We start from the raw sequence: 12,697 nt of genomic DNA on the forward strand, positions 1-12,697 counted from the left end.
TCATATTCATGTTTGTGTGCGTACAATAAGTTAAGAATGTGTCTCTCGTGTGTGTCCTCCGTCCATCCTTGCTTCCTTCCTTCTGATATACAAATGAGGCTAAATATAGAAGCCCCTATATAAATCGGAATATTTTTTAGTGGTGGAAAGGACGCGCAGAAATCACAGAACTCTGCTGTGTTTTTGATTTGAGAGGCGTTCTGGGAAATATCCAGTCTTCTACTTTGTTTTAAATGGACTTTAGTTTCGCAAATTTCAAATCTTCCCGTTGCTAAAATTACTGTCCCATTTAAGAATTCTTCATGCATGATATTTATTTCTCATAGAAACAGTTCTATAGAATTAAAACTGTCGTAGGTCTGTAATTATTACAATTTTTTCTCATATCCACCACATCCGAACTAATTCTGTAATTCCTCAAGTGCAAATTTTTTCCGTGTACAGGGGACCAACCCTGAGGGCCGAAGTTGATTTTGAGAAGACTCGAAAATGAGTCAGCGATCTCCTTTCGCTTGGAGGCTTCGTACGGGGGCAACCACGCGGGATGGTCGCTGCACGCTTTTCAGTAATGAACATACACACATGCATTTACATAACACACCAGGTCGGTGCTTCAAATCTATGCGTCTGATGACCTTAGACGGATCGCTCCCCCCACCCTAGCCTGCTAGGGTGGCTCGCGGATTGCATGCCTGGAGAGGCTCTCTTTGTTTACCGGTGAGAAGGAAGGGTATCCCTCGCTATTCGATGGGTGGGCCTGGCACCTGAGAGGTATATAATCTCAGAATGTTGGTAACAACGGAAAGCTGCCGAGATCTAAAACCACTCGACGAAGATGTCCGGATTCGAAGTACTGCCTTGAGACTAAACACGGGCGTGGCACAATAGGCTTTTCAGCTTGAGCGCCAGGGGGTGCTTCAGCCCCCCCCCCCCGCCCAAATTACAACTAACCAACCAACCATGCTAGCAACATCCAAATAACTTAACTGTATCACGCGAACCATAAGAAGCAACTTACCTTCACAAATATTTTCTGTTTCCCTGCCATTTCAATATTATTTTTTCAGCTGATTCAGTTTGAAATTGAGGATGGAAAAGGTCGACCCTAAACTTTAAACATGCAAGCCGCATTTTATCTTATGCATTTTCTCTTATGATAACAGAAAAATTACGAGTTTGGGTTTTCGTGAAAATGCTGATTAAATATTTTTCTATTAATTAAAAACAAGTTGATAATCGCACTTTTGTACAGATCACCTAATAATATATAACGCTCTGTTAGAAACCTTAAAACAAGAATAGTCGACCAGAGCCCGGCTAGAATCCGACTAAAAATTTTGACATAAAAATAGCCTACATAGAGGACTAAGTTTTTTTCAAGTAGCTCGACTAGTCCTCGACCAACCCCGACTTAAAATGTTCACCAAAAAGAAGACAACTAGCCACCGACCAGTCCTCGGCTAGAGACATTGCCTGAAAATGTTCTCGGACTAGCCCCCGACTAGTGACCGACTTTTATTACGGCCAAGTGAAGCGATTTCTACACGGGATAGAATACAGGGGTCTCTTTCTTTCATGACTCATATCAAAGGCTGCTAATTTTCTCAGTAATGCATATAACATTGCAACATTCTGAAAACCATTCTCTTAATTATATCTAACTTTCACACATACAAAAAAATAAAAACTCATCCTCACACGGACATGCATTAACACTTTTGGATCCAAAAGCGGCCCCGAATCAATACTGGCAAGAGGTTTTCTAAAAATAACAACACTCGAACTATTTTCTTGAAATTTTTTCTTACCTGTTGTTCTAAGCAAGAAAAATACGAAAATTCGAATTTATGATAAACAATCTCCTGGCCAAAATAGTTATTCAGCCCTGTTGTGACTACCTGTTATAATTATTCACATATTTTAATTTGAAAATAACTACCGCATATTACCAAATATTACTTTCGTTTCAATCAAATATTTTGTATCACGTTCTAGCTTCAAGTAGGTTAATAGAAGGTAAAACTAGCAAATCAGGTACACGACTGGCCCAGAAAATCATTTAGTGTTAAAATAAACTGTAATCATTTACTCGACCTGCACGCATGCTTCCACAACTGGTGACCCCGACGTGATATCTCGTTAGTTTTCTTGCGATTTTTTTTTTTTTTTTGGTAAAAATTTCGTTAAAAAAGTGTGAAAAAAATGTGCGTGCAAGTGAAGTGACGCCACCCCGGGGTGCTCAGTGTGCTCAGTGACGCTCAACGCTAATTATTATCCCGTTAAAAACAGTTTAACGTCTTCGAAGTGCTCAGCTCTACTAATAAAAATGAGTACCCCCGAAAATACGTATACTCCTGTCGCAATAACAACCGCGGCGAGTGTGATTTATTCTAATCCCGGAATGAATTTCGCGAATCTTGTTCCGCCTACTTCAGACCCAAGCACAAACACGAGTGACCTCCGTGAAATTTTCCCGTCAATTCATCGCGTTGCCGTGCGCTTGCCAGCTTTTTGGCCTTATGATCCCGAAATGTGGTTTGTTCAAATCGAACAAAAGTTCTTGCTCGCGGGAATCACTTCTGAGGACACGAAATTTAGTTATGTGGCCGGGCATCTCGAGCCAAAATACGCCGTGGAAGTGAGAGACATTCTGACGAATCCCCCATCACAAAATAGATATGTGAAATTAAAAACGGAGTTAATAAAAAGACTCAGTGAATCTCAAGAAAATAAAGTGAAACGTTTACTCGAACATGAGGAAATAGGAGACAGAAAACCATCGCAATTTTTGCGCCACCTGAGATCGTATGCTGGTTCAATCGTTCCCGATGAAGTGCTCCGCCCTCTATGGTTAAGTCGCCTTCCCTCAACAATTCAAGCGATCTTGGCAAGTCGCTCGCAGAGTCCCTTAGACGACATGGCGGAACTGGCAGATGCAATTGCCGAAACGATTACACCTAGAGGCCGTGTGGCAGAAATGCAAGTAAGCAATCCGGAATCTTTAGAGACATTAATGCAACGCATGATTCTCGTCATGACCTCTCAGATTGAAGAGGTGAAGAATACTCTGAGACAAGAAATCTCAGCTGCCACGGCTAATAACCACAATCGCTTCCGCGGAAGATCGCGTAACCGCTCATTTTCTCGTGATTCTCGTGATCGTAGTCAGAGCAGGAAAGACGGACGTTGTTGGTATCATAGAAAGTTCGGCGAATCTGCTGTGAAGTGTACCAAACCCTGTTCTTATTCGGAAAACTCGCAGACAGGACGCTAATGGCGGCAAGCGTCCCTTTGAGTAATTCCCGCCGCCTTTTTGTTACAGACAAAGACTCTAAAGTGCAATTTTTGGTGGATACAGGTGCCGATCTTTGTGTGTTCCCGCGATCTCGTCTACGAGGATATAGAAAAAATACCGGTTACAACCTGTACGCTGCAAATGGTTCAGTTATTTCGACATACGGTTTCGAAACTCTGACTCTTAATCTCGGACTCCGTCGCGAATTTACGTGGCATTTCGTGGTAGCAGATGTGACAAAACCCATAATCGGTGTGGATTTTTTATAACACTATGCCTTACTAGTGGATGTTCGGAATCAGTGTCTAGTCGACACAGTCACTTCTCTCTCGTACAAGGGGGCAGTTTTTCAATGCTCTGACGAGCTTCTCGGCATTTGTGCAATTTCAGGAACATCTCCTTGGCACCAAATTTTGAAAGAGTTCCCAGAAATAACCCGACCTCCAGGTACTACAGTGAAACCGAAGCACTCCACAATACATCGAATCTACACCACACCAGGGCCACCGGAAGCAGAGAGTCCACGGCGATTAGCTCCAGACAGGTACAGACAGGCGAAACCAGAGTTCCAGAACATGATTGGTATGTCAATTGTTCGTTCATCAAAAAGCAGTTGGGCTTCACTGCTCCACATGGTCCCTAAGAAAGCTGGTGAATGGCGTATGTGTGGAGATTATCGAAGATTAAATGCCAGGACAATCCCCAATAAGTACCCACTACCTCACATCCACGACTTTTCTCACACCTTGCATGGTAAGAAACTTTTTTCAACTATCGATCTTGTAAGGGCTTTCCATCAAATACCTGTTGCTGAAGAAGATATTCCAAAGACGGTTGTAACGACGCCGTTTGGACTCTTCGAGTTTCCATGCATGCCTTTTGGTTTACGTAATGCCGCTCAAACTTGCCAAAGGTTCATGGATGAAGTACTCAGTGGCCTCGACTTTGCATACGTGTATATCGATGACATCCTCGTAGCATCATCTTCAGTAGAGGAATATGAGTAACATCTCCGGCAACTTTTTGATCGTCTTAAAGCTTATGATGTAGTGATTAATCCAGCAAAATGTTCCTGGGGAGAATCTTTTGTAAAGTTCCTGGGTTTTGAAGTTTCCGAGAATGGCATTAAATCTCTCCCAGAAAAGATCCAAGTTATTCTTGATTTTCCAGAACCTAAGACGGCAAAACAACTCAGGCAATTTCTTGGAATTTTAAATTTTTATAGACTCGGCATCCCGATGGCAGCTTCGCAACAGGCACCTCTAAATGATCTTTTGAAAGGAAATCTTCGAGGAAAAGCACCTATTTCGTGGAATTCAGAAGCTCTAAAAGCCTTTGAGACATGCAAGAAGAACTTTGCAGATGCTGTACTTCTAGTTCATCCTGCACCAGAGGCACCATTGGCAATTTTTACGGACGCATTAGATTTTGCAATCGGCGCAGCTCGACAGCAACGTGTAGAAGACAAATGGGAACCACTCGGATTTTTCTCCAAGAAACTAAGCCCTGCACAAAGAAAATACGGCGCTTACAGCAGAGAGTTACTGGCTGTGTATCAAGCCGTAAAATACTTCCGGCACATGGTCGAAGGAAAGAACTTTATAATTTTCACTGATCATAAGCCTCTCACATTTGCTTTCCAACAAAAGTCTACCAAATGTGATCCTCGACACTTTCGACAACTTGACTTCATCGGCCAGTTCACTACTGATATTCGGCATATTTCAGGTAGTAAAAACGTTGTCGCAGATGCTCTCTCTCGGATCGAGGAAGTTGCAACCGCAATTGACTTCTCGGCTCTCGCAGAATCCCAGGCTCATGATGAGGAATTGCAGAGATACCTTCAACCTGGATCCGGATTGCAGCTGAAGAAAGTCCATGTTCCAGAGACAGACGTAGCTCTGTACTGTGATGTGTCAACCAGCACAGCAAGGCCTTTTGTCACCCAGCCTTTTCGTCAATCTGTCTTCAACTCACTGCATAACCTATCTCACCCTAAAATCAAGGCTTCAGGCAGATTAATCACACAGCGTTATGTCTGGCCATCTATCAAGACCGACTGCAAAAAATGGGCCAGAGCCTGCATTCCTTGCCAACGTTCAAAAAATTCGAGGCACGTATCAGCACCGATTGAAACTTTCGTCCCGCCAACATCCAGGTTTGAACACATCCACGTAGATCTTGTGGGACCCTTACCTTATTCTCAAGGGTACCAGAACTGTCTCCTCATCGTTGACAGGTTTTCTCGCTGGCCAGAAGCCATCCCGGTCCAGGATATTTCAGCACCTACAGTCGCTAAAACCATTTTCTCGAGCTGGATAGCAAGGTTTGGAACTCCGCTCCGGATTACAAGTGACCAAGGACGGCAATTTGAGTCTCATTTATTTAAGGAATAGAACAATCTTCTCGGAACGAAGCATCTTCGGACTAGTGCCTACCACCCAGCTTCCAATGGTTTGGTCGAACGCCTTCACCGTCCGCTGAAAGCAGCTATTAGATATCATGCAAATGAGAGATGGACAGAGACTCTACCCATAATATTACTTGGTCTAAGAGCAGCTTGGCGAGAAGACCTACAGGCAACAGTAGCAGAAGTATTATATGGAGAGAGCCTACGACTTCCTGGAGAATTCTTGGCACCGAAGCCAAATTTGCAACAACAAAATGAAACTTCTGAGTTCGTGCAGCAGATAAGAAAGTACTTCCAGGATCTTAGCCCTGTAGGACGTACAAGGCATAACAAACATAAGCCATTTGTGTTCAAAGATCTTGCCACTACAGATCAAGTGTTTCTACGCCGCGACAAACCTGGTGGTTTATTCGACTTGCCATATGATGGGCCATACTCTGTCAATAGCCGCAACGACAAGACCTTCGATGTCAATATCAAAGGCAAAAGCATCACCGATATCATTGACAGACTAAAGCCAGCTTATACCATCGCGGAAGAGGATTTGCAGAAAGAAGCAGCAACTTGGCAACCAAACATGGAGAACAGAAATGTCCCTGCCGAAATCCCTATAGAGGTTCATCCATCCACAAAGAAAACTCGATCAGGCAGACACGTGCGGTTTCCCGAACGGTTTCAAGCAGGACTTTTGTAATTTTTTTTTCTCTATTAATTCTCCTTCGTCAAAAATTTTTTTTTTTTAATTAAACAAATATCAATTTCCATTATAATTATTTGTTCTTCAGCAAACTTGATTAAAAACATGATTTTATTTTCTTTACAATTTTAATCACAAATTTAACTTCTTGTGCAAATTTCATACGAAATTTTATTATTTGTTTAGATACGACAAATATGTTATAAATTACAACTATAATCAATATTGTATTTTATACAGCCGGAAGAGATTTTATTTTTCTAATGTTTTTCTTTACATTACTCAGGTTTTATTAACGTAGCTAGGATTTTTTTTTACATTACATGTACGTCGTTTTCGTCCCTTATATTATTCTTTACACATTTCTTTTATGTTCTCTTTTTATCGAGTCAAACACTAGCAGGGGGTATATGTGGGTGACTACCTGTTATAATTATTCACATATTTTAATTTGAAAATAACTACCGCATATTACCAAATATTACTTTCGTTTCAATCAAATATTTTGTATCACGTTCTAGCTTCAAGTAGGTTAATAGAAGGTAAAACTAGCAAATCAGGTACACGACTGGCCCAGAACTTTCTAGAAGGGTCTCGACAAGTCCGTGCCTGCCAAAAAGGGCATTGCGAGCCCTTCGATGCCCTGTCGCCTAGCTTAGGTGCAGATTAGCCAGGCAGTCTCTATCCGGCCGTCACTTTGTCCACTTCGTGTCAATTGAATAAACACAAATCATTTATGGGGTGTTTTTTGAAAAACGTAGCAAAAAATTAAATACGCGTAACTTCGTGAAATTTTTTCTCACAAATCTTAAAAATACGTATCGCTTAATTTCCTGTAAAAAATAACATATTTCTTCCGCGAGAGATTCTGCGACTTTAAGTGTAGAACTTGCCTGATTTGAAATGGATTAGGTCAAGTAATAAATGTTAAACATTCGTTGCTATTGTTTTAAATTTGACTCTTCTTAATAAGAACTTTCAGCATCCTCTTATTCATTTTGTCCTCCATCGCAGTATCTTCCAACAGTCAGTTTAGTCCTAAAAGCATCTGGCGTGGTGTTTTCCACAATAAATTTGGTTTAGTATAAATGTTCCACTGAGTATGAGAAACAGCACAAGGCCATCACTTATTTTGCTTATTTGTACCAAAACAAACGAAAGAACTTTATAAAGAAATATGAATGCTAGATTCCGCTCGAATCGCTCATTATTTTTCAACCCGTATGCGTAATTCATTATTTGCACTGCGTATTTTATCAGAATTATTCCAGTCCATATTTATTTTTAAACGGATGCAGTTTACCAAAAAATTACCGATCTAAAAATCAGCAGACCACATCGGACATTTTACGTCTCTACTGTATTCTATCGATGTACCGATGTAAGGTCGTTACGACATCTTTACGAAAATGTTATGACATCCTGGGCCAATGTCGTTACAGTGTCATTACGCTATCGTAAAGACATTGTAAGATCATACGACTTTTTTACGATTCGTTCAGACACTTTAACGACATGGGCATACGATATCTTAAAGTTGTCGTAAAGATGTAACGATGTCGTAAAGACGCTGCCAAATTTTGTGCATACTGGGTGATTTACAGAGCCATCGTATAAACATAACACTTTCTCATATAATAAAAAATACGGAGTTAATGATAAATTACTTGCTATATTTTTATTTAAAACAAAATATTATGTATACCCACTAAAAAACCCTAAATGTGTACACGTTCCATGCTTACACTGGCTCACATGCCTCGCGACACACCAGTCCCGCATATGAATGTGTCAATCCCTACATGCGTGCCGTACGAGAAAATTGACACGCGTACGACGCACACGCATCGCATTGTGCGCGTATTTTATTATCTGGGTAAATTTATTTAAATTCAATTTAAAAGTCTTTATAAAAATAGGAATTAAACATGTTACATTTTATATATTTAGCGGCGAATTTTGAGATGTAGAAAATGAAAGATACATTTTTAAAAACATTAACATATAAATACATTTTGATAAATAAATAACATGATGCCCCATTGTGCAAACATTTCGAAACTATAAAGCGCAAATAAAATTAGGCGGTTTTATGAAAGTCTTGAGTTATAATTAATTTTATTCTGAGACATTATGTGATCATGCACTTTGCATGAACTATAGGTCCAATATTCATATTGCAACTCACCTCAACAGGAAGCCAAAGACGTAACTTCGACAAAACTCTGGCGAAGGATATCTATAATCCAAAATGGAAGAAGGTGCGCCGGAGAACAGGATATGGAATACATAAAATTGAGAAAAGTAAGTGTTTTACCACTGATCATATGCTCTCCATGTTGCATGTATTTATAATTCATTTTGGTATCACCAGATGGCTGTTGAAGTTTTGGAATGGGCGCACGAAGAAGCTAGATTTGTTTTGGAAGGTCGACTTCTCATCGCTCAACCATCGGATAATAATTGGCGGCGAGGAAGAACAGTAAAACTAGCTCCGGTCACTGCTATGCTGGTCACCAATGGAAAAGTAAGCATAAAATGCTATGTTGAATGCATATCAGTCTGGAATTTATAAATTGCGTGGCTGCCGAAAGCTCGACTTGCGTTTCATCTAATATCTGTGCGGAAGAATGTCGTGGCAGTCTTGAATCATGGTAATGCCAGTTCACTTTTTCTCAGGAACTGAAAGCGAAATACCCAGGTAGAAATACACGACCGGCCCAGTACTGGCCCAGTACAGCCGGCCGGAGTTACAGTACTGGCTAGATGTACTGGGCCAGTACTGTTCCAGTGCTGGCTTCTAATACTTGGCGGTACTGACGTGCCACCACTGGCGCAGTACTGACTGCCAGTACTGGGGCAGTACTGGAAAACAGCTGGCGTACGAAAATGTCGGAGGTAATTTTAAAATTAATAAAAAATTATTTAATTGTTTTAAAGACCACCCATTCATCATCAAACGACTGCATATCGTCCGAATATTATTTCTACTTACAAAAATATAATTTTCAAACTATTTGTTTAATGTTAACATCTAATATTTCTATAATCAAAAGATATAACAAAAAAGGTATTTGAAAAATAAATAATAATTGACTGCGATTATTTTGTCAATACATGTTAGTGGCACTGCTTAGAATGAATACATATATTACAAATAAAATTTCTAACGCTAAGGGGGATCGAACCTACATATCTATACCTAAATATATCGCCTAGCAGTCGGGAGTGCTAACCACTGCGCTAAACCGACAAGTTAAAACTTAGTAAAAAAGCCATCCTCATAAGCTACAGTTCAGAAAAGTTAAAGTACCAAATTTTGAGCTCTCTTTTTCTAGATATTTATTATTCTACGACGTTATGTAAATGTAAAATACACGAACTTCTAACAGGAATATCAATAAAAGTAATTATTAAATAAATAATTGAAATCGCCTAAAATTTTTCTTCGTGTAATATTTTATTTTTTCGCGTTTTAGACCATTTTAAAGGTTCTGATAATAACATTCAATAAGCATTTAAAATTTGTATCAACGGAACTTAAAAATGTTACGACGTTGCGCAACATTTTTTCTAATAATAATTTTCTTTAAACCTTCGTGTAACGTTTTGCTTTTTAGATGCTTTAGACTATTCTACAACGATTAAGATATACATCCAATGTAGTTTTTTCTGAACATTAAAAATTTTTTATGGAGGTGGAACTTAGAATATTTTCCTTAAAAAAAGTAATAGAAAAAAAATGTTTTCCCCTTAATTGTATAGTCAATTTCTCGACATTTCAAAATACCCTGACAACATTTATAAACGTGTTTTTTTTTTAAGTCCATTTTTGTACTACTGGCATAGTGACGCCCCGGTCGTGCAGCCAACGTTCTGCCTGTACTGGGCGAACCACCGGCTCTCTGTACTGGTGGGCAGTACTGGGCCAGCACTGCGCCGGTGGTGAATTCCGACACACTACCGACATTTCCACCTGGGTACGTGAAGAGCCAGCTCTTCTCCAGTGTATGTTTTCTCAGCGTTACGAGCGAGGATGCTCTATGTGAGCTTTGCAAGAGCTGAGACTGAGTAATCGAGAGTCCACCGGGAAACTCGACGTTGCCATGTGCGAGCCTTTTCGTGAACGCGCGAAAGCGGCGAAGGTCGCCGATCAGGACCGCTTGCAAAAATCATTTCGAGTTTATCACTAGCGAGCGCCTACTCGTATCATAGATACGTTATTCGATTCTGAACCGTTCCCAAGATCTATAGGCTGCATTATAACGAGGAGAAGAGTTTCTTTGTTCGGAGGGCTCATATAGCAGAATATAAATTTCATTGGATGGCACTGCGACACACGCTATATAGTTAAATACATCAAATTATTTGTGGGCTTAACTTGAACTTTACTTTTAATTTTTATATTACATATCATCTGTAATTAATCTATTTATGTATTTTGTTTAAAATTCATATACCTTTCTGAAAATTCATATCTAGTTGAAAATTTTTTTTTCTTTTTAAATTATATTTTTAAGTCATTCATATATTCATCCAGTTCAAATTTCATCTCTTCTGTTCGAAGTTTATTACTTTTCATTTAAGACTGAACAGAAATATATTTTTTCATGAATAATTCTTTGGTAAATGTGCATCAAAAAGATTCACAATTGAAAACCAGACTTCAAAACTACGTAACTTTTCGACTGATTGGAGGCAAGAAATAATAATTAAAGAAAAGAAAGATAAAAAAGTCAACAAAGTTCTTTTAAATTCATAGTTTTTTATTTAAAATCAAAATATTTAGTTAAAAATAAATTTTTTTATTGGAAACTTAATTATTTCAGTTCAAAAGAGACTGATTTCATAAAAATGAACTATTTTCTTAAAAATTATTTTTGTTTTAGTTTGAAAATCAATTATTTGGTTAAAAATTTGACATTTTATTTTATAATTGAACTATTTGACTAAAAATTAATCTATTGTTTTAAAAATTAATTTCTTTGTTAACAATTAATTTTTCAAAGTAAACATTTTATTAATTCAGCTGCTAATTCTTCTTTTTTGTCCAAACATTTAGTATTTCTTGAAAATTCATCTTTTGGTAAAAGATATGTTAATATTTTTGGGGGAATTGTTTCTTTAGTATACAATTTACGCCTGGGATTGAAAAATTATCTACTTAATGAAAATACGGGTTTTTGGGGTTCAATATTCTTTTCTTAAATCATTAATGATCGATAGGTTGTAGAGAGAAAGAAAGAGAGAGAGAACGGTCATTCGTGAATAAATTTCTCCAATTTCAACGCAACTTCGGTCAATTGAAAACTTTATATTTTTGCATTTGCTACAAGTTATTACTTTTTTACTCAGTGAAAGCAGTCGGATAATTTATTTCAAGACTTGAAAAATACCAACGGTTTAATGTACAACATTTGTGATTCATTACTATATTGAAAGTTGAAAAGGAGGGTGTTCTGGAAGTGATGAGGAAATGAAACTTTTTATAGTACCTTCAGATAAGACCTTCGATGTCAATATCAAAGGCAAAAGCATCACCGTTATCATTGACAGACTAAAGCCAGCTTATACCATCGCAGAAGAGGATTTGCAGAAAGAAGCAGCTACTTGGCAACCAAACATGGAGAACAGAAATGTCCCTGCCCCCCACCCCCGCCCAAATTACAACTAACCAACCAACCATGCTAGCAACATCCAAATAACTTAACTGTATCACGCGAACCATAAGAAGCAACTTACCTTCACAAATATTTTCTGATTACCTGCCATTTCAATATCTGGAATTTGGGGAATTTTTTTAAATTTGTTTACATTTTTTTTAACTTAGGAGTTGAAAACGAGAGTGTTCCGGGTGTTGTCATGGTCTATATACCGTGTAACTTTCGAAAGACTAGTCAGATTGGATTTTGCTTTGGCACAAAGTTTGAGGGACCAACAAGAATGAGCGAGTTCGCTAACCACTAATTTTTTATAAAAATTCCAAACGTTAGAGCTTTTTCCAAATTTTTGATACCACCTTTTTCCAAGATTTGAAAATTCTATTTAAATATATTTATAGCTCAACAGTTTTGTATTAAATATAATACATTTTTATGTAACTCTGCCTGGGATTGCTTCTTAGGATATTCCAAAGTGAAGTACAAATTGTATTAATCGTGATTACTTTAATATTCGTTTCTTATTTTGCATTAAATTATATTCTTAGCTGCGCTGAAACATGTTACATTCCAATAAATTTACATCATTACAATTCATAATATGCATGGAAATTAAAACATACTTATTCTTATTG

The 12,697-nt window shown here is 38.3% G+C and overlaps 1 protein-coding gene across 8 annotated transcripts in view; it reads left to right on the forward strand.

Moving 5' to 3' along the window:
* LOC117174109 overlaps positions 1-12,697 on the forward strand; it is an 829,515-nt gene that overhangs the window by 718,116 nt on the left and 98,702 nt on the right. For all 8 annotated transcript variants that reach the window (XM_033362864.1, XM_033362872.1, XM_033362867.1 and 5 more), the window contains 2 exons: positions 8,599-8,706; positions 8,777-8,929. In XM_033362864.1, the coding sequence (XP_033218755.1) occupies positions 8,599-8,706; positions 8,777-8,929 (261 nt within the window). The remainder of the gene's footprint in view (positions 1-8,598; positions 8,707-8,776; positions 8,930-12,697) is intronic.

This window comes from Belonocnema kinseyi, chromosome 6 (assembly GCF_010883055.1).
Source record: "Belonocnema kinseyi isolate 2016_QV_RU_SX_M_011 chromosome 6, B_treatae_v1, whole genome shotgun sequence".
Classification (NCBI taxonomy): Eukaryota; Metazoa; Arthropoda; class Insecta; order Hymenoptera; family Cynipidae; genus Belonocnema; species Belonocnema kinseyi.